General features: G+C 37.0%; 1 protein-coding gene across 1 annotated transcript in view; it reads right to left on the minus strand.

The window, feature by feature from the left end:
- VCPIP1 (valosin containing protein interacting protein 1) overlaps positions 1-23987 on the minus strand; it is a 28670-nt gene extending 4683 nt beyond the window's left edge. Inside the window, 3 exon segments of the mRNA XM_059394666.1 lie at positions 1-214; positions 12170-12256; positions 20999-23987. The exon segment at positions 1-214 is cut by the window's left edge and continues 7 nt beyond it. Coding sequence (XP_059250649.1) covers positions 1-214; positions 12170-12256; positions 20999-23702 — 3005 coding nt within the window. The 5' untranslated portion in view covers positions 23703-23987.
- Between the last annotated feature and the right edge of the window lie 201 nt (positions 23988-24188).

The following is a 24188-nucleotide window of genomic DNA, read 5'->3' on the forward strand; positions in this document are numbered from 1 at the left end:
AATAGCCCATGTGAGGGACTTGATTCTCTACTTCTTGTAGTAGCCTCTGCTCGAACCTGACTTACAGCCTCTTTAACTAAATCTTCAACATCAGGACCGATGGGAAAATGTCCTGCAGCATCCACACACAATTCCAGTCTATCTTCAGAAGCATTATAGACAAAGGTTTTGCCAGGCAGATGTGGAAAAGTACAATGCTTGCCATCAGCCATACCTAAAGAAGGGAAAAAAACACATTTAATATATTAAAATCTTACTTAAAAAGTGTAGTAACGAAAATTGTAGTTGAAGCAGTGAATTTTCAACAATATCCAGATCACAGTTTTGAAAACAAAACTAATTAAAAAATAATTATATTAATAGAATTTATTACTATTAAAAATAGCATGACAGCCCTCGCTTCGGCAGCACATACACTAAAATATGACGGACCTTCCCCAGGAGAATTTTTTTTGTTTAATATCATTAACCTATTACAAACTTAGGAACAGGGCTTAAACGAACAGCTAAGCTATGAGAAAACACTAGCAAAGGTATTAGTAAAACAACTGCTTGCATTAAAACAATGAGAAAATATACTTTCATTTACTAATTAAAATTTAAAACTTTACAAAAATACCTATAAGGGCAAAATTTACACAAAAATGCTGCACAGTGTGAATTAAAATTAAAAATCCTAAGTAGCTCTACTGAATTACAGAATATCAGAATAAAAGTGGTTTTCTCAGTGTACCTTAGGTATGTTATCTTTCACAAATATAAAAGACAATGAACTTTCAAAATGAGATACCCCATAGTTAAAGAAGTAATTATGTGGGCATATTTAGGAAAGCTAACATTAATGCACTGTGCCTTTGGTATAACTCTAAGCAATGACACTTGGGTTGCAATATAAGAATTTTTTTTTCTTAAAAAAAAAGTTGTATTTCACGTTACTCCTCATTCCTCTCTGTTAAGTCACAACCACCAAAATAAGCCTGAAGTACAGATGCTCCTCAAACGGACCCTGCAGTTTAATTTACTTCTCATAGTCAACTAATGTAGGAACAGAAGAACTTGAAAGCAGGCTTCTATTTTCTAGTTGAGGAACTTGATCTCACTCTCTGGTATTCCAAAATTTTATACTTTTTCCAACTGAGGTATAAGAAAATTGTGTGTCTTTTAAACTATCCAATATCCTTACATTTTAAATTTGTTTCTCAAAGTATATTACAAGTATGCAAAAATGGGGGTTTTCAAATTTCATAAAACCAAAGATTTTCTATGTTAACAACAAAAGAAAGATATAGTAGAGAACTCTTATTTTTTTAAGTAAGCTCCATGCCCAGCATAGAAACCATGAAGCAAAGAACTCTTAATAATATATGGTGCAAATGGTTATGTTTATGGCAAAATATAAAGGCAAAAGCAAACTAGTTAAAAATGAGTGAAATTGTTAGTGCTACACAAATACAGAGGTGGAGAATGAGTGAACTCTAGAATGCTTAGTGGGCATTGAGGTAGTCTCCAGCTTTGTAGGTTATTATTTATTTTTTTTTTTTTTAGATTTTTATTTATTTATTTGACACAGAGAGAGACATCACAAGTAGGTGGAGCAGCTTGCAGAGAGAGAGGGGGAAGCAGGCTCCCTGCAGAGCAGAGAGCCCAATGCAGGGCTCAATCCCAGGACCCTGAGATTTTGACCGAAGCTGAAGGCAGAGGTGTTTGTGTTTTTTTTTTTTTAAGATTTTATTTATTTGACAGACAGAGTACCCCAAGTAGGCATAAAGGCGGGCAGAGAGAGAAGTGAGGAAGCAGGCTCCCCACTGAGCAGAGAGCCCAATGTGGGGCTCGATCCCAGGACTCTGGAATCATGAACGCGAGCCGAAGGCAGAGGCTTTAACCCACTGAGCCACCCAGGCGCCCCTGAAGGCAGAGGTTTAACTCTCTGAGCCACCCAGGTGCCCCTGACTTTGTAGGTTATTAAGAGTAGTTCTTCCTCCCCTGAAAAAAGCTACAGAGTGGTTCTAATGTATCATTGAGAATATTCTAAATAACCAGAGAAAAGAACTGAACTGCAAATGAAATACACAGTAATTTTTAATAAACATTCATTTCAGTGGTAAGTATCCATTAATAAAAATCCAACAGAATTTCCTCTTGGAACGTTTCTGGCATAGGTAACTGACAAAAAGAGACAGACAAAATTTAAAATTAGAGATGTGGTCTCAATGGTTCCTTTTCAGGCCACAGCCTTGGAATCGGCTTATTACCAATCCCCTACCTCAGAGATCTGTAAATAGCCCATGTGAGGGACTTGATTCTCTACTTCTTGTAGTAGCCTCTGCTTGAACCTGACTTACAGCCTCTTTAGCTATTAATCTTCAACACCAGGACCGATGGGGAAATGTCCTGCAGTAACCACACACAATTCTAGTCTATCTTCAGAAGCATTATAGACAAAGGTTTTGCCAGGCAGATGCGGAAAAGTAAAACTTGGTTCAAGAAACAAAGGGAGCAAAGAAGAGAATTTTGAATGATTAAGTCCAGAGATTAAGCAAAACTTTCAAACATTCACTTCAACAGATGACACTTATTGAGTCTCACTATATGTCAGGAACTAAAATAGACCCTGAAGATTCAAATAAAATGTAATTCTTAGGAAACAGGTACAAACAGATCATTATAATACAATCAGGTAAGTATAATGATAGGTATACTCAGTTCACTGATTATTTGGTATTAAATGAGAAAACATGCAAAGCATAACACAGACTGCCTAATATAAATCAGGCAGTCAATGGTTTTAGTTCCTCTATTAGATCAAAAAGTTTTGTAATTGTTTCCAGACTGCTATTGTGATGCTTTCCTTTGGTCATTCCTGGAAAGGATCATAGTCCCACATATCACAGTATCATTCACAATGAAACACTGGAAACAGTCAAAGTAAGCTTTCAACAAGAAAAGAATGGCTAAGAAAATTATGGTCTATCCACCTGATGGAAGTAATATGCAGCTATTAGGAACTGATATAAACAAGAAACCTATGATGCCTCATATATATAATAAAATGCACATGAGTAGCAGGAAACAAATCTAAGTACTGTAATTACAATCAGGCCAAAACATGTATGTATGAGACAAATACTTAAAAATCATAGGTGATGTTTCCGATTTCTATAGTTTCTAAACCTTTTACATTATTAAAAATATTCTGAATATGTATTAAATACTTTATGGGCTGTACTCCCTTTAAGCATAATCATTTACATTTTATGTAACTTATGTAGTCTTAAATTTTAAGAATCAAGGTTATTAAAATTCCTGTATCTCATATCAAAAGTTCTATCACACATTTACGCACAAAAAATATATACTAATATTTAGAGCTACATTCTTCCTTACATCAAAAAAAACAAAAACAAAAACACACCCAGAAATGCATCAGAAAAATGGATGAATAATATTAAAATGATAAAACAGAATACTATGCAGTAATGAAAATGAATGACAGTTGAACCCATCAACATGAATAAATCTGAAAACCTGTTGCATAAAAGCAGCAAATCACAGAGAATATATATAGCATAATTTTCAATTTCCATTTTCATAAAGTTCAAACACAAGCAAAACTCAACATTATAAATTAAGATAGCTATACAAGTTTTAACTAAATTTGTCATCTACATCTGCATTTATCTCTACATAAAGACCTGCAAAGAAACTTATATTTTAAGCAAAAGAACTTTAAAATATCTTTCCAAATATAAGGAATAAGAATATTAATAGTCTAGTTAAATTGGGAAATATTTCTGTTCTAATGTAGATATAACCATATGTTTGTTAGGGTGGATTTGTAAAAAGAGAAGTATGTTCCAATTATTGGAGGACATGGGTATATGTGTTTTGGGTGATATATTTTGATTCTTTGACTACAGGATAATAATGATTTGCCACATGAATATGTCCTAAACAAAAGAAGTAAGGGGCACCTGGCTGGCTAAGTCAGAGGACATGGGACTCTTGACCTTAGGATCAAGAGTAGGAGCCCTATATCAGGCGTAGAGATTACCTGAAAAAATGAAATTTTAAAAAAGATAAAACCCTGCTACAAATATTAGAAAAGACTGTATTTTGAAAAGTAAAATAATTTTCTAACAATGACCCATTTCAAATGGTTGTTATAGTCAAAAGAATTTTAATTATTCTGCAAATGACAGCTGAAATTCTAATAATAACAAACATTAGCTAATTACTTAATAGGTACCAGGCCCTTTGCTAACTGCTTTATGTACATGATTCCATTTGATCCTAACAACCCTGAGATTATAATACCCACTTTACTAATGAAGACACTAAAACTTAGAAGTCACACAGGGAGTAAGTGGTAGAACCAAAATTGGATCTCAGATGTTCTTACTTCAGAGCTCTAAACCACTCCCTAATAAGGTTAAATTGAGACAGGAAACATTTGAAAAAACTCTAATGGTTCTACCGAGAGATAATTCACATAAAACTCATTTTAAGTGTACAACTGAATGGTTGTACACTTAAGAGAAAAGTAGAATCATCATCAAACACTTTTAGAACATTTTCATCACCCCGAAAAGAAACTCAAACCCATTAGTAGTCACTCTCATTTCCTCCCCTTACCCTAACTCCCAGCCCTAGGAAATACTGATTTACTCTGTCTCTGTAGGTAAGCCTATTCTGTGACATTTCATTTAAATGGGATAATACATGGTCTATTGTGACTGGTTTATCTCATGTAGCGTAGTTTTTCAAGGTTCATGCATGACATAGCATGTACCGATACTTCATTCCTTTTTATTGCCAAATAATACTTCATTGTATCCAAATACTAAATCTTACTTATCCAATCACCAGTTGATGGAAATTTTGGGTTGTTTCCACTCTTGACTATTATGAATAATGCTATTATGACCCATTTGTGTACAAGTTTTGCATGGACAGGTTTCATTTCTCTTGGGTATACACCTAAGAGTAGAACTACTGGGTTGTAACCAGTTAAATATGAGGAACTGCCAGACTGTTTTCCCAAGTGGCTGTACCATTTCACATTCCTACCAGCAGTATGAGGGTTCCAATATCTCTATATCTCCTTGCCAACAGTTCTTATCTGCCTTTTTGATTATAGCCATTCTAGTGAATGTGAGGTACTATGTCATTATGGTTTTGATTTACATTTCTCTGATGGTTAATAATGCTGAGTATCTAAACATCAGTTTATGTACTTAATGGCTGTATATTTTCTTTGGAGAAATATCTATTCAGATATCTTGCCCATTTTAAAATCAGGTTATTTGGCATTTTACTGATGAGTTCTTTATATATATTTTTAAACACTGTATGTATTTATTTATTTGAGGAAAAGAGAGTACACAGCAGGGGAGAGGAGCAGAGGGAGGAGAAGCATATCCTCCAAGGGAGAAGCAGGGAGCCTGATGCAGGGCTCAATCCCAGGCCCCTGGGATCACGGCCAGAGCCAAAGACAGACACTTAACTAACTGAGCCACCAAGGTGCCCCAAATTCTTTATATTTTAGATACAAATCTATTATCAGATACATAATTTGCAAATTTTCCTCACTCTGTGGGCTGTCTTTTCACTTTCTTTCCTTTTTTTTTTTTTTTAAGAGAGAGAAAGCATGAGAGATACAGAGAATCTTAAGCAGGCTCCTCGTCCAGCGTAGAGCCTAACATGGGGCTTGATCTCACAACCTGGAGATCATGACCTGAGCTGAAATCAAGAGTCAGACGGTTAACCAACTGAGCCACCCAGGTGTCCATCTTTTCACTTTCATGATGGTGTCCTTTACAGCACAAAAGTTTGTTTCTTACTTATCTACTTTTCTCTTCTGTTGCTTGTACTTTTGGTGTCATATCTAAGAAGGCTTTGCCAAATCCAAGTCAAGAAATTTTATGCCTATGGTCTTTTTCTAAAAGTTTTCTAGTTGTAACTCCTCTATCTAGGTGGTGGATAAATTTGAGCTAATTTTTTATTTGGTGTGAGGTACAAGTCAAAACTTCATTCTTTTGTATGTAAATATCCAGTTGTCCCAGCACCATTTGTTGAAAAAACAATTATTTCCACATTAAACTGTCTTAACATTAGAGCTAACATTTAAAAAAAAACTGAAACCAGAAACATTTAACTATTTAGTAAATAATCAAGAGTCATCCCCATAACCACCCACCATGTACCCCTCCCCCACAAAAAACAAAGGAGGGAACTTCATTCAGTTGCATTCAGTTGCACGAAATGCACAAAAGTGCATACTTACCCTAATTACTGAGAACGTCATTAATCAATCGTCACACTAACTTTTATAAAACCATTAACTGATATCAATATAATTCAGGATGTAAAATAAAGCTAAAATGGAAAGTAAAAAGAAAGGGATGCCAAAATAAGAGAGGGGAGGATGCTCAGAGAGAAACTTATAGCTTAAAATGCTTTATTAGAACACAGAAGTTTATAAACAAGAATCTAAGCTTCTACATAAAGAACCTATAAAGAAAAGGGCAAATTAAACCCAAAGCAAGCAAAAAGAAGGAAAAAATAAATGTAAAAGCAGAAATCAATGAAACTGAAGTCACAGAAAACCTGTGAAACAAATGCTATTTCTTTGAAAAGATCAGTAAAACTGATAAACCATTAGCTGGATTGCTCAGCAAAAGAAGAGAGGCACAAATTGCCCATACCAGAAATGAAAGAGCTACAGACCTTTCAGATATTAAATGGACAGCAAGGGAATATTATGAACAATTTTAGCCAATAAAATTGGATGAAATGGAAAGACTTCTTGAAAGACAAAACTAACAAAACTAACAAAGCTTACTCAAAAAAAAAAAAAAAAAAGATACAAATCTTAAGAGGATTCTATTAAATGAATTAAATTCATAGCTAAAAACTGTCCAGCAAAGATAACTCCAAGCACAGATGGCTTCTCTGGTGAATTCTACCAGTTAAGAAAGAAATTACTGTATCAAAGTATTACAAATCTACCAGAAAACAGAAGAGAAGCAAACACTTCCCAACTCCATTTTATGAAGCCAACATTATCCTGATTAAGTAGTCATTTTAAGAAAACTACATATCATTATGTCCCAAGAACACAGATGCAAAACTCTCAACAAAATATGTCTGAATTTGAGACATGCATAGTTGGTTCAACATCCAAGAATCAATCAGTGTAATTCACCCTAACAATAAACTAAACAGAAAAACCATAAGATCATTTCAATAGATGCAGGAAAAGAACACCTGATAAAATTCAACATCCATTCAAAATATAAACTCTCAGTACACTATCAACAGAATGGAATGTCCTCAACCTGATAAAAGGGCATTTCTGGAAAACCTACAGGCTGAATTGCTTTCAGGAACAAGACAAGGATGTCTGCTCTCACCACACCTATTCAGCAATAAACTTATAGCCACTGCAATAAGGCAAGTGAGAGAAATACAAGGCATACTGACTAAAAAGGAAGAAATAAAACTGTCTTGTCTTTGCAAAAGACATGCTGACCTACATAGACAATTCCACAGAATCTGCTACTAGAATATGTGCATATAAAAAGGTCACAGGATATGAGGTCTTGGCTCTGGGTGGCTCAGTTAGTTGAGTATCCGCATTCAGCTTGGGTCATGGGCTCAGGGTCCGGGGACTGAGCCCCGCATCAGGCTCTCTGCTCGGTGGCAAGTCGGCTTCTCCCTCTCCCTCTCACTCTGTGACCTCTCTCTGTGCTCTCTCAAATGAATGAATAAAATCTTCTAAAAAAATTAAAAACCAATCTTCTCTTTTTTTTAAAGGTTTTACTTATTTATTTGTCAGAGAGAACACAAGAAGGAGGGAACAGCAGGCAGAGAAAGAGGCAAGTGGAGGGAGAAGCAGGATCCCCACCGACCAAGGAGCCCAATGCGGCCCTCAATCCCAGGGTCTTGAGATCATGACCCGAGCAGAAGGCAGACACCCAGTGGATTGAGCCACCCAGGCATCCCTAAAAACCAATCTTATTTTCTATACTAGCAAAGAACAAAAGGAGTTGGAATTTAAAAAAACAAAAAAACAAAAAAACATTTATTTATTTGAGAGAGAGAAAGAGCAAGAGAGAGAGAGAGAGCAGGGGTGGGGAAGGGCAAAGAGAGAGAGAGAGAGAAAGTACTAAATAGACTCGGCGCTGAGTGCAGAGGCCAACATGGGGCTCAATCTCACTACCCTGAGCTGACTGACAACCTGAGCCAAAGCTAAGGGTCCAATGCTTAACTGACTGCACCACTGAGGCACCCCAGGAAATTGGAATTTTAAAAAAGCATCTTTTACAACAGCATTCCCAAAACATGAAATATTTAGGTATAACTCTAAGAAAGGATATGTAGAACTATATGCTGAAAATTATAAAATTTTGATCAGAGAAATTAAAGAACACTTAAATAAATGGAGAAATACAGTATTTTCATGAATCAGAAGATTCGATGTAAAAATATCTTCACCTTCAATTTGATCCTCAGAGTCCATACATCACAATAAAAATCCCAGCAGACTTTTTTGCAGAAACTGTCAAGATGATTCTAAAATTTATATGAATAAGCAAAGCACCTAGAATCCCAAAAATTTTTTTTGGAAAAGAATAAATAAAGAAGTTTGCAACTGACATGGATAGAGCTAGAGAGAGTTTTATGCTAAACGAAGTAAGGTAAAGAACAATGAATACCATTTGATTTTACTCAAGTGGAATTTAAGAAACACAACAAATGAGCAAAGGGTAGAAAAAGGGTGGGGAAAGCAAGAGAGGCAAACCAAGAAACAGAGCCTTAACTGTAGAGAGTAAACTAATGGCTACCAGAAGGGAGGTAGGTGGGGGAATGAGTCAGATAGGTGATGGGGATTAAGGAGTGCACTTGTGATGAGCACCAAGCGTTGCATGGAAGTGTGGAATCACTATATTGCATACCTGAAACTAATATTACATCCACTATATGTTAACTAACTGGAATTTAAATAAAAACGTTAAAAAATAGAAAAGAATAGATGGAAGACTCAAAATAACTGATATCAAGAATTACTATATGGATACTTTCATCAAGACAAGTTATTGGTGAAAGGAGAGACATACATCAACAAATCAGAAAACAATCTCTAAAAATAGATCCACACATATACAGTCAATTGATTTTTTAAAATAATTTTAATGATGCTATATTTCCCATATACTTCACCCTTTTCAACTGTATGATCCATGGTCAACTGATTTTTTTTTTAAGATTTTATTTATTTATTTAACAGAGAGAGATCACAAGTAGGCAGAGAGGCAGATAGAGAGAGAGAGAGAGGAGGAAGCAGGCTCCCTGCTGAGCAGAGAGCCTGATGCGGGACTCAATCCCAGGATCCTGAGATCATGACCCCAGCCGAAGGCAGCGGCTTAACCCACTGAGCCACCCAGGCGCCCCTGGTCAACTGATTTTTGATGATTTTTGATGAATAAACAATGCTGGGACAATTGGATATCTATACATTAAAAAATGAACCTCAACTCATACCTTGCAACATATTAAAAAAATCAACTTGAAATAGATCATAAGCCTAATATAAAACCTAAAGCTATAAAACTGATACAAGAAAGCACAGAAGAAAATTTTGTCACCTTTGACTGGGCAAAGATTTTTTTGGACAGGACACAAAAAGTATAAAAGGAAAAAACTGTTAATAAGTTATCAAAATTAGAAATCTCTGATCTTCAGAAGATACTGTTAAGAGAATGAAAAGCCAAACTACAAACTGGGAGAAAATATTTGCAAAACACTTACCTGATAAATGATGTGTGTCAGAATATATAAAGAACTCTCAAAACTCAACTAAAAAGAAGATTCAAACCAATTTAAAAATGAGCAAAAGAAGGAGGAAGCAAATAAGCATATGAGCAGATGCTCAACATCATTAGATATTAGGGAAATGCAAATTAAAACCACCTAATAAAATAGTCTTAAAACAAAAACTGATACTACCAAGTACTGATAAGGAAGAGAGAAACTGGAACTCCAACACAGTAATAAGGAATATAAGAGTCCAGCTACTTTGGAAAATGGTTTCCAAGTTTCTTATAAAGATAAGCCTGTATCTTACCATATGACTTACCATCTGACTCAGCAATCCCACTCCTAGGTGTTTACAAAAGGAAAGTGAAACATATGTCCACACACAAAGACCTATACACAAATGTTTACAATGGCCTTATACATAGGAACTCAAAACTGAAAATCACCCGAATGTCCTTCAATCAGTTATAGATTTTCAAAAATATGATACATCCACACAATGGAATACGACTCAGCTATATGAGAAAATAAACTAATATAAGCAACCAGACAGACGAATCTCAAAAGCAGTAAGGTAGAACAGAAATTGGCAATTTTCTTCCTGTAATGGAGCAATACAGTAAATACTTTAGGTTTTCAGACCATATAGTTTCTGCCACAACTATTCAATTCTGCCATTGTAGTATGAAAACAGCTAGGTAAACATGAGTGTGGCTGTAATTTTGGGGTGGGTTGTTTGTTTTTTGGTGGTTTTTTTGCTGTTTTCTGAGAAAACTTTATATATACAGGTAGCAATTTCTTACTTTATATATATATATATATAAAATTTATATATAACAACAACATTATATATACAGGCCTGATATGGTACCTGGAGAAGTAGTTTGCCAACCCCTGTGCTAAATCCAAGAAGCCAGACACAAAAGGTTATATTCATCCATTTATATGGTGATATGGAAAAGGCAAAAACATAAAGAGACAAAAAAAAATCAGTGGTTGTCAAGTCAAGGCCTAGGGGTAGGAGTAAGGGATTACTTAGAAAGAGGCACAGGGCAACTTTTTGGAACGATGGCAATACTCTATATCTTGATTGTGGTGGTAGCTACATGGCCATATATGTTTGTCAATATTCACATATCTTTGTATCTACAAAGGGTGAATTTTACTGTATGCAAATTATGCTTCAAGAATCCTGTCTTAGGGAGGGAGGAAGGTAGAGAGGAAGGAAGGGAGGGAGGGAGGGAAGAAGGGAGGATAAGGTAAGATCAAGGAAGAAAGGAAGGAAACCAGTCAGCCAGTCATTCTTTGGTCCCTGATTCAAATAAACTGAAAGAAAACAAAAAAATTTTTTGAGACAATCAAAAATCAAGTAATTAAAACACTGACTGGGTATTTGGTGATGTTTTAAAAATTATTTTTCATATTTTTCATATGTGATAATCACATTATAGGTTTTTTTTAAAGTTCTTACTTTTAGAGATACACACTGAAATTCTTACAGATGAAATTATATTATATCTGGGATTTATTTTAAAATAGTCCAGTGAGGGGAATAGAAGTATTGATAATTTTTGAAGCTGAGTGGGTAAATAGGGGTTCATTATATTATTCTGCTACTTTTATGTATGTTTGAACATTTCTACAACAGCAAAGTTGGTTGGTTTTTTTGAAGAAAGAAAAAAAAGGTGTGTAAGAGATACAAACCATAAATAGTGATTATGCAGTTAATGTATACAGAGGTTAGGTAGGTGAAAAAATGAGAAAAGCTAGAGTGATAAAGTCTGGGGCCAAATCATTCACATCAACTATGAAAAAACATTTGAGGTAAACACACACACTGCTCATCATTCTCTTAAGACCATAAAACTGAAGATACAGTTGTATACTTTCACATATCTTTATAAACAATGCATACACAATGTGGAAAGAAGTTAGATATAAAATGAGCAATTTCTTAAAATCCATAAAACACTGAGGTATATAATAACAGCCAAAACACAACAACAACAACAAAAGTACTGTACTTTCTGGTTCTGGTATAGTCACTACTATTATAACCAAATCTGTTTCTAATTTCAAATTCTGTCTTTAGTTATTAAGAACTGTATACAGAATTTAATGAGAAAATAACAGCAAGAAAGTAATAGGAGACTTTTTAGTAATATTATAGCAGAAAAAACAGCTGATGATTTCAGAAAAATCTGTTTTGACTAGGCAAAGAAGAACTGCTGAAAAAGAACATATACAAAAAACTGCTGTTGGAAATAGCTTTAGAATATCTGACCTTCTTAATCTTACAACAGCCTAAGTGGAGATATTATCTAAGAATAAAATCAGATATTAACTATACCCATGGTTTTCTTCATAATATTGTAGAATACTCCACCCTGCTGGAACATGTGAGGAAGCCCCTTTGCATAAGACCACACATCTTCTCCTGTAAAATAAAAACAGATATAGTATTAGCAACAAACAAAAGAGTTCAACCCAAGGTTGCTTAATGATTAACCTCAAACAGAGATTGCAGAGCAGATCTAAATGAGTGACAGTGCTTGGTGTAATATAAAGAGATGATACGGAGTGATGAGACTGTGACAAACTAGAAAATCCATGGCCCATCAAAGGTGGCAGCCACTACCAAGTGCTGTCATGAAGAGTATAGGCCCAATATTTTAAGACCATACGGCTTTTCAGAAGCCAGAAACCTCAGTTTTTCATGTGAAGTCTCCCAATTTTTAAGTGTAGGAACTAATTAAAAAATGTCTTTAAAACTACATGAGTCAATACTGGGCATATTAAACAAAATATATCTGAAGACACCAACTCAAAGGAAAGTAGTTCATAACCTTGAACTAGAGGAACAAAGAAGGTTATTGAAAGATACTTATTTTTAACAAGTAGAACACAGGGCGCCTGGGTGGCTCAGTGGATTAAGCCGCTGCCTTCGGCTCAGGTCATGATCTCAGGATCCTGGGATCGAGTCCCGCATCGGGCTCTCTGCTCAGCAGGGAGCCTGCTTCCCTCTCTCTCTCTCTCTGGCTGCCTCTCTGTCTACTTGTGATTTCTCTCTGTCAAATAAATAAATCTTTAAAAAAAAAAAAAAAAAAAAAAACAAGTAGAACACAGAAATGTGTATTCTCTATTTGTTTCAACCAAATAAAAAATAGATGAAAGGGTCTAGGGAGAAAAGTAAATAGGTAGACTAAAGATAAGTAATTAATGTTGTATTGTGTTATTCCAAAGTTGACTTTCTTAAAAAGAAATTTAGGGGGAAAATGCCTTGTTGAAGAGTTTCAGAATAACCTTTAGAAGTCTACAAAATGTCCACAAGCAAATGACCATTCACAAAAAAATTTTTTAAGAACATCCTTGGCAGTGACTATTTCAATAAGAAGTTTCAAATAAAAAGACCGATAGTCACTGTTCAAAAAAATTAGTGATGAAAAGAAGAACATAAAAATTAGTTAATTTTGAGGGTGCTGGGTGGCACAGTTGGTTAAGCATCAGACTCTTGGTTTCGGTTCAGGTTATGGCATTGTGGGGTCAAGCCCTGCATCAGGCTTCACACTCAGCTCAGCATGATGCCTGCTGGGGATTCTCTTTCTCTCCCTCAAACGAATTTTTTTTTAAGATCTATTTATTTATCTTTTTAACAGAGAGAGCACAAGCAGGGGGAATGGCAGGCAGAGGAAGAGGAAGAAGCAAGCTCCCACCTGAGCAGGGAGCCCAATGCAGGGCTCAGTCACAGGACCCCAGGATCATGACCTGAGCTGAAGGCAGATGCTTAACGGACGGAGCCACCCAGGTGCCCCAATAAATGATTTTTTAAAAAATTACTTTTGGTTTGTGGAATGATTGTTTTTGTTTCTTTATACTTTCATTATTTTCTAATCTGATAATGATAATACTATATTTACAGTCAGGACTTTTTTTTAGGTAATCTTAACAAAGAAAGATCAAATTTTATTTTTCATACTAGAAAATTTTACTGGATCTCACTTTTGAATGAAGGTTACTAATGATGTGGCTTAATCATTATATACATGCAGATAAAGGCACTCAAAGAGTCATCTTTGCATTCTCTCCTATCTCACATCTCTCACTGCACCGTAACTTCACTTTTACAAAGCAACACCACCAAACTGGTCTGGTTCCCAAAGGTCAATAATTGCTATATATTCTTTAAAACTCAATTCAGGTGTCACTTCCTCTTGGATTCTTCAGAGAGGCAGGTAAGTAGACAACTGCCTTGCTACTCCTATACAGGAGATGAGCACCACAGCCCTCACTGCCCTGCAGATTAATTTACTGTGCTTTTCTGCTTCCCCTTCTAGACTGGCTTCTTGAAGTCAGGAAAAGGTCAGTGGTCTATGTGACTTCTATTCCCAGGGCCTGACACAGTGCTAGGTAGAACAGCGCTCTCAACATGCACTGAAAGAATCTAAATGAATGAACAGCATAAATGAGGTTTTTTCCTTTTAACAGCGCCTAAAAGAAGTTCAGAAAAACTTAAAAGAAGCTGCACAATGGTAACTGTTCTTCAGTATTAATATGAATAAAATACAACTAATGGAACCATCTATACCTCTTCATGATTCTAATAAAAAAAAAAAATGACAGCAAAAATGAAAGGGAAGGGCGCCTAGGTGGCTCAGTGGGTTAAAGCCTCTGCCTTCGGCTCAAGTCATGATCTCAGGGTACTGGGATCAAGCCCCGCATCGGGCTCTCTGCTCAGCAGGGAGCCTGCTTCCTCCCCCTCTCTCTGCCTGCCTCTTTGCCTACTAGTGATCTCTGTCAAATAAATAAATAAAATCTTAAAAAAATGAAAGGGAAGACTTTCAGTTACAAGTTTCCAGTTTATCAAATGTTATGAGGATGTAATATACACCATGTACATATTAACTATAGTTAGTAATACTATATTGTATATTTGAAAGTTACTAAAAGAGTAGACCTTACCAAAAAAAAAGGAAAGAATTATTTTCTACCATTCCATTAGAAAGCAAACTCAAAGAGAACAGGAATATCTTGGTAAAGCATGTAGCAAATATTATATTAACTCATATTTTTGTTAGTCCCCAATTAATTTTACTTTATAATTCACCTGTTTCTTCACAGTAAACAATAAAGTATTTATATCCAACACACTGTGTATAGATATAAATGTAGAAAGTATATACCATCATCAATAACCTCTGTTCACATTTCATCTTCCTCAAATCCTTCCTCCTGAAAGTCTTTAGTTCTCCTACCTAAATAGTAGTTATAAATGGCAGTAGTATTACAGATGGTTTTTCTTACGCTTTATCTGACTTGTTTCCTCTTGAAGAGGTAATTTTTAACTTTCAAAAAGTATGTTAAAGTGAAACACTTTTTAAAATATCACATTTGGGTGTTGAATTTGCTAAGTTCTTTATAGATTTTGGACACTAGTCCTTTAGATGTCCATCCATAGATGAATGGATCAAGAAGATGAGGTATATATACACAATGGAATACTACGCAGCCATCAAAAGAAATGAAATCTTGCCATTTGCGACAACATGGATGGAACTAGAGCGTATCATGCTTAGCGAAATAAGTCAAGCAGAGAAAGACAACTATCATATGATCTCCCTGATATGAGGAAGTGGTGATTCAACATGGGGGCTTAAGTGGGTAGGAGAAGAATAAATGAAACAAGATGGGATTGGGAGGGAGACAAACCATAAGTGACTCTTAATCTCACAAAACAAACTGAGGGTTGCTGGGGGGAGGGGGTTTGGGAGAAGGGGGTGGGATTATGGACATTGGGGAGGGTATGTGCTTTGGTGAGTGCTGTGAAGTGTGTAAACCTGGTGATTCACAGACCTGTACCCCTGGGGATAAAAATATATGTTTATAAAAAATTAAAAATTAAAAAGAAAAAAAAATCACATTTTTCTAGCTTTTACTACTACTAATAAAACCATGGTGTTAAAGTGGGCTTAAAAGCTCATCATTCCAAATTTCTTAGTGAATTTTTAAAAAGCCAATTTGAAGTTTTACTTTGAAATTTATGAAGTGAGCAAATTTTAAAATCTAACATCTATATGAAATAAAGATGTTTTTAGTGAGGTATAATTGACAGACATTACATTAGTTTCAGGTGTACAACAGCGAGCGATTTGACAACTCTATAGATTATGCTATGCACACAACAAGTATAGCTCCATCTGTCACCATACAACACTATTACAATACCATTGACTATATTCCCTATACTGTACCTTTCATTCCCACGACATTCATTCCATAACTGGAAGCTGTACCTCCCACTCCTCTTCATCCATTCTGCTCACTCCTCCCAACCCCATGACCATCAGTTTGTTTTCTGAATTTATGGGTCTGTTTCTTTTTTGTTTTTTAGATTCCACATATAAATAAAATCATATGGTATTTTTTTTTTTTGTCTGACTTATTTTACTAAGCATAATACCCTGTAGGTCCATCCATGTTTTCACAAATGGCAAGATCTCATTCTTTTTCTATGGCTGAGTAACGAAATGAAATATCTTTTTAGGGGCATCTGGCTGGCTCAGCTGAAAAAGCACTGCAACTCTTGATCTTGGGGTTGTGAGTTTGAACCCAGAGTTGGTTGGTAGAGAGTACTAAATAAATAAACTTAAAAAAGAAAGAAGAAATACATTTTTAAAGACTCTCCCCCCAAAATACCTAAAATTAACTCTGAACTCAAGTATCTATGACCATAAAATAAACTGGCCAAAATGTAAATTTAAAGTACAGACATGGGACTATTTCTACTAGAAATAATCCTAAAGCTATTGGTTAACTGAAAGAATTGTTGCCATATCTCCACCCTTCCTGCAGATCCTCCCATCTAAAAATATATCTGCCTTATCAACAGTCAAAACCATTTCTAAGAAAGGCATGGCTGTTCCTCTCCTTAGACTGAGTCCCTGAAGTGTAACCAACCCATACAACTTTTAGTGTCATCGTTAGCATTAAAAGATGCATACATCATACATATACAGGCACGCAAACCTGTATGTAAATGTTTACACACACACACACACACACACAGAGTACGATTTTCTCTAGGAAATAAAAATGTTAAAGACAATGATCATATTTTACTTCATATATGTTTGAATTCTTTGAATATTTAAAAATATTCATATTTTAAAATATTCATATTTCTTCATATTTTTTCAATTACAAGATTATATTAAGAAAAATAAAAGGTGCCAAAGTAGTTGAGTACAAAAAAGGAATAGAATCAATGTTTATACTATATGATAGTATATAGTATATGTGCTGCTGAAGCGAGCACCAAAGTATGATAGTATAAATTCATGTGTAACATACATTTATCTTAAGATATATCTATATGCATTTTTCAGGAAGATAAATGATATTAAAAATCAAACAAGTTTCTCAACTCCTGAAAGGCTGCTAACCTTATAGTGAAGTGGGGTAAATATCACAAGCAATTCAATTCTGTTAAAGCAACGCCAAGCTGACAGACTCTTTTTCACAAATTTGTCTTTATCTTTGGAAAAAGAATATTAACTCGAAACTTAGTGGAATACACTACTAAGAAAAAAGAAACTAGCTTAGTACTTATGATCAATGATATATCATGCCTACCACAAAGAGAATCCACCTAAAAACGGTCTACAATGGGGTACCTGGGTGGCTCGGTGGGTTAAAGCCTCTGCCTTTGGCTCAGGTCATAATCCCAGGGTCCTGGGATCAAGCCCCGAATTGGGCTTTCCGCTCTGCAGGGAACCTGCTTCCCCCCTCTCTGTCTCTGCCTGCCTCTCTACCTACTTGTGATCTCTGTCTGTCAAATAAACAAATAAAATCTTTAAAAAAAAAAAATCTACGAGAAAATTTAATAAGATATTTTGTAATGCCAAAGTCACTCACATATAAATAATGAAGATGACAGTCTGCAAAAATTGCTCAATAGTCTGCATAAAGTAGATTAAAATGTGAAATATTACAGGTAGAACATTATTTCATTTTAAACTACCATCATATATTCAAAGTGACTAGTTTCATGAATGGTTCATACTGAGCAAAGGACTGATGCATTTGTTGATACAAATAAATAATAATTACAATGCCCTCAGTTGAGATCCTGCAGGTAAGTTTCTGGAGGGCAAGATCTATGTCGCATTCATCTTTGTATCTCCAGCACAATCTCTAGCTCTGCATTCATTCATTCATTCATTCAACAATTTATTTGACATCTAATAAGTGCCAGGCCCTACACTTACATATCAGCAGCTTAGCTCATATCTGGTAATTCACAAAGTAATTTCTGCATTTTGAATTTGCCATCTTCTAAATAAGCCCTGTCATTTTCCTTTTTCCAGCCCTCTCCAAACTAAACTTAGTTCTCCAGCACTCTTTACAAAAGGTTGTATATGTGTGCATGTGTTTGTGTGTGTGTGTGTGTGTGTATACACACAAATACACAAGCATATATATGTATATACACACATATATCCCCAAATGGACATTTTACCACCACATCACTTTTTATTTTATTAGAATATCTTCTAGGGGTGCCTGGTTGGCTCAGACGATTGGGCATCCCACTCTTTATTTAGGTTCAGGTCACAGTCTTGGGGTCATGGGACTGAGTCTGCATCGGGTTCTGTCCTGGGCATGGAGCCTGCTTGGGATTCTTTCTCCCTCTCCCTCTGGCCCTCTACCCCCACTTGTGCTTTCTCTAAATTAAAAAAAAAAAAAAAAAAAAAAAAAAGATTATTTTCTACATAATTCAAATAGTTATAGAAAATCAGAAGGTTAAAAAAAATGAATGTTTACAGAGGTTACTAACACAGGCCAGGTACTCTCCTATTATTTTATAGCAGAAAATCTCTCAAGTGCTACAGTATGAAATTAATAAAACACTCTTTACGCTCAAATTTTGTTGGGAATAGATTTAAACAGATGTATGGGTTTAGAGTGGCAGCAACATAAATGTTGGAGGTAAAGAGGGAAGAGATAATAACAAGAAGACATTATCTTGTTGAACTCATTGCAGTCCAAAGTCTAGTATTCAGATATTCAGGTCCAGAAACCTCAACCTAAACTCAAAAAGTGAGTAATTATAAACCAGAACTATATTTTACTGATTTTCATCACAAAATATATTACTATACTGATCAGACTTTAAAGTACTGATCATAGTCTCGCTCTTGCCAATTTATTTATCTACAATGGAGAACATAGCCTTCTAAGTGAACATAATCTTTATCTGCACTCTCACCTGTCCCTCAATACTTTTATCAGGAAGTTAAATGAGTGCTTAGAATAGATACTTGATGAATAAAGAATCACTGAATGATACAGTTCTTTCAGCCAGGCCATGGTGAGGACTGATGAAATATTCCCACCCTTAGAGATTACCTTTCTAGTTACCAGAATTTTCATGAACCCCAGATGATGTATCTTTTCCCTTTGTACAGCAGTGTGTAAACAGTGCCAAATTCTGCTTTTCAGTTCTTTTTCAATGTTCAATGCTGACCATCCATTCCATTTCTGCTGACATAGCCTTTCTTTAAACATGTTAATGTCATCTATTTAATCCAATCAAAAACATTTCAAAGTGCCTACAATTTGCTGGACACTCTACTAGGTACCGAGCATCCAAGGTTAGATAAGAGATGAGCTACATCCTCAACAGTTCACCTTTTATTGCGGAAGACCTTCTCTTTCCTGTTTTTCACCTGGGAGAGCGCCAGTTTTTAAAGTACCTTCTGCATATACCTAATTTTAGCCATTCTCTAATGATGTTATTTAATTTTCAGAGTTCTAGGAGTATTTTAGTGTTGCCCTGGTACCAACTACAAAGGGTATTTTGTAGAGAAGAGGCAACTAAAGTCTTGGGGAGTTAAGCAGCTTGCCTGATCCACCAAGTTAGTAAGTAGTGGAGCCAAGATTTAAATTCTAGGTCTTTCTGACTCCAAAGATCACATGATCTTTCCTCTATTTCATGAAGTGTCTAAGAAACCAGAAACTGAGAGAGAGAAATATACAGTGCCTAATACATTTCTTGACATATCCCTCAATTCTATGGCTATGTCTGCCAAAATAAAATCAGCAATATCAGTTATCAAGTTATAAATGTGTACAGAGCTTTTAGATTGCCTATTAACTTCTAGGCCCACAAATTTAACAAGCCAGGAATAAATAATCTTCATGTTCGTAGGTCAAGGCCCAATTCACTGATATTTACTACTCTTAGAAAACAGAATCAAACCCAGATCACTTTTCCAGTTAAAAGCTCTAATCTCAGCAAAAATAAGGCTCTTCTAATATGTAATATAAATTTTAATTCTACTTTAAGCCTTAGTAAAGCATATTAAGAGTGATTTTAAAAACAAAGATTAAGCAAATAAACATGTTAAAAGTGCACTGTTGGAGCATATCCCAAATTATTTAAAATCATCATGTAATTTACATATTTGGTTGATATTTTTAATTTATGCTGAATTATTAAAAAGAAACACTTCTTAAGCAACCCCATTAACATCTACCTCTGTTTTATTTCTCATGAGTTTATAATAGCTCATTACAATCGATGGCATAGAGTCAGTAAGCATAGGAATTACTTAAACACAAATCCTAACATACAAATAAAAATGTGATGAACTGGAAAAGGAAGAGCAGGAAATGGAGGGCAGAGACTATTAGGTGGGAGTGCAGTGAGAATATAAACACCAGAAACTGCAATTCATCAAACAGGAAGTCCTGAAATCACATGACATGCAGGAAAAGAAAATTTTAAAAATAAATGAAAAGGGACAAAGTGGGCAAGCTCAATAGAGCCCGGGGAGGGGAGGGAATATTTTTAAAGGTTTTAAACAGAGGCATTATAAGGCTATTAAAAAAAAAATCACAACAATAAATTATATTGAAATAATCTGGTGACAGTTAAGGGACTACTTTCACTTTCTTAAGTTATGTTGTCCTAAATATTTAATCAGTAGAGAATCATGCTAACATATATCCATTATCTGTTAAAAAAACAAAAAAAACAAAACTGAAGAAAATAATCTCCTCCTAAACTTTATATATAATCAATTGATGACTAAATTTTTTTTCCCACAAAGACAACAGAAAAACTCAATGCATTATATTCACAATTAAGAAATAACTATCTAGGTTAAAATGATCTTACCCATTAATGTTGCTAAAAGACACAAGGAGTACATTTCCTTGTCAGCTTGCTCCTGAAGTTCCTTAGATAGTTTACCAGTAACGGCAATCTCTTCTTGTCTCACAGTGTGGGCTGAGTGTGCTGCAGCAGACTGACCACCTTCTGCTTTACTTTTTAGAATCTCTATTGTAATTCTGTCACCATGCTGCAAAGGAACTGGCTCCTTTTCCATTCCTGCCTGGGGTGGCATTAACTCTTTAGGAGGAAAGCCATAGCGAATACACTGTAAATAGGGAGGAATGTTAAATTCTCTGGCTATGCTTTCTTGAAGTTCAAAAAAGGTTGTTGAAGACTTAAGTGTAACCATGGACTGTCGTCCATCATTAGTTGTTATTCGGATCTTTTTCTCCTTAGAAGTCGTTGGTGAATAGGGAGCCTTGGTAGGGGTAGCAGGTGCAGAGGATGGACCATCACGAATGGTACTAGGAGAAACAGTCCTGGGCTGACCTTTTTGTTCTTGTTTTAACTTCTCTGTTTTCCGTTTCTGCATTACAGCAGCCTGTTCCGTAATATTCTGTTGAATAGTTCTTTCAGTTTTACTCATGTTTAACTCCTCCTTGTGCAAAGTTTTTGTTTTCTGTCCAGTAAGAATAATTTTAGTTGGGAGCTGAGACTCCGACTCTTGTCCTTGTACATCTCCGACTCTTTGGGCATGAGCACCATCTATATTTACAGGAGTATAATCATCAGGATTCTTTTTGGCAGTCTGATGCAATATAGTATGGACAACTTTCTGAACCAGGATTTCACTCCCAAATTCACCTGGAAAGTGCTTGGTAACAAGTTTCATTGCAACATCATAAACATTACTATTCAAAGATGAATCACTTTCATACTGGAACCAATATACTGTTTCTCTGACCACTCTTCCACCCCATTCCAAAGTAATAGGAAAAGCTTCTGGTAGATTGTCATACTCTTTACCATCCCAAAAATGTTTGAATCCACAACCACATTTGCCACCAGTGGACCTAGAATTAGTTCTGTCCCCATCCAAATATACAATAGACCCATCTCCTCTGACCCTTCGCACAGAAGTGCCATGGCACCAATTACAAGCTGTCAGGTTACTCAACCCATAGTCTGGTACCAGAACATCTTTCACTGAATCATATGAGCAAACTAAATTGTTCAAGGGAAAGCTATAATTTTTGTCAGGCCTCAGCTGTCCATGAGTACTTTTTGCCAGGTTATACAGTTTCCCTCCTGGAGCCAACCACTCTGGAGGAACATGAAGTTCAGAAAGGGCACCACAGAGCAAACATTTGTGAAGGCGATTATCCATTACTGCTTTTTTAGCAGCTGCTGTGACTTCTTCAGGCTGAACTCCTATCACCCCAGTCCTCCTGTAGAAATACTGATGGACATCAGCAACCAAACTAGGATGGATACCATGTTTGTCCATAAAGACTTCTTCCATAGCAGCAACAAGCCTAAGCAAATACTTATCCTGCAAACTTCTGTCTCCTCCAATAACACAACCACCATCTTCCTCAAGTTTAATGTACTTTTTAATAAGGTCCTGAGGCACACCCCAAGCTTTAGGCAGCAAATTCATAGGCAATTTGGGCAAAGCAGCCCCTTTTATGCCTACCAAGGGGATATAATGGTTTCTACCAGAGCTACTCCATGCAATACAGATTGGTTTGTTCAAATGACCATCTCTCCCTGTGCACTTCTCTGCAGGGATGAGCCCAGGCAGAAAGGTGGCTGAATAATCACCAGAGCTTCTCATGCCACTGAGAGAATCTAGCAGAATAATAGGGCGATGTAATACATTGGCAAGGCCAAATATGTGGATGTTCCTCAAGCCTAAGGGAACACCTTCAGGTGGTACAAACAGAGGGTCACACTCATTGATAATGTCCTCCCATTCAGCGGCATCAATGAAGTCATGGAACAGGGCTTGATACTGGGCCAGGTGCTGCTGAAAGTGTTGTTTAAGATTCTCTCTCAAGGCGTGCCAGAAGAGCTCCCGGCCTACTAGAGCCCGGGACACAGCATGCACCAAGCAGTGTCCATCCCCATCCACGTGAACTGGAATGAGGCATTCCTGGCTTTTATTGGCCCGCTTGATGTCCTCCAGAGTGTCATGCAAATATAGGAGGCTTCCGGAGCGGTCCTTGCCGTAGCCCACCGTGTTAACGTGCTCAGGTTCGATGAGGAAGGCGCGGTCACCGAGTAAAGCGCAATCGAACAGTTCACCCTGGTTCATGTCCCGGAGAAGCTTAGCCCTGCCTGTCTGTTTATCCATTCCATAGCGAGCTAATATGGGCGACAACAATTTGCAGTGGTAGTTAGAAAGGCCCATCACCTTTACCAGTTCCGTGTTCTTCTTGGGTGCCCCTGTCACCCCGAGCAGCGCGTTCCGCAGCAGGTTGTGTAGCACTACGTCCGGGTCGGTCACCTCCTCCACCCCCAGCAGCTGTTGCTGCTCGTGCCGCTGTCCGCACTCGGTACACTCGATGCTGACAGAACCGGAGGCCGGGAAGAACAGACGCGCCTGGCACTTCGGATCCGGGCAGCTCCCGGAGAGGATTCTCCGGTCTCTCCGTTTCGAGAGCCCCCCCGGAGGAGCCGCCGCCGCCAGGGACGGCGGAGTCTGCGGAGCCTCAGGGGGAGGAGGTGGAGGCGGCAGCGGCGGCGGCGGCGGCGGCTGAGACATACCTCTCGGCTCTCGTGTCTCGCTCCGCGTCCCAAGCGACCCTCAAAGGCTCATAGCCCAGACCCCCCACCAGCCCGACTCTGTCCAGTTCAGGCCCAGGGCGAATCACTTTCCTTTCCCTACCAGCTCCTCCTCCTCCTAAGCGAAGGCGGAAGCGCCGGACGTTGTTTCTCTTCTTACTTCTCCACTGCCGTAGCCGTTGCCCCGAACGTAACGGCCACCACCCTACCCAGCACTCACACTCACTCACTCTCGCTCTCTCTCTCCCTCAGACACACAGACATACACGCCCTCACTGAGAGTGCGCAGGCGCAGCTACCGCTCTGCCCTCTGGGAATTAGAGTCTTGCAGCCTCTGTCCGGGTCGTTGAGCGCTAGGATCTTGGATCCAGAAAGAACTACAAATACCGTGAGGCCAAGCGGTTCGGCTCCCGCGGAGAGGAGGAAGAGGAAGGCAGTAGGAAGGGGGGCAGAAAGGAAGAGTGTC

The sequence above is a fragment of the Mustela nigripes genome, chromosome 3, assembly GCF_022355385.1.
Source record: "Mustela nigripes isolate SB6536 chromosome 3, MUSNIG.SB6536, whole genome shotgun sequence".
NCBI lineage: Eukaryota > Metazoa > Chordata > Mammalia > Carnivora > Mustelidae > Mustela > Mustela nigripes.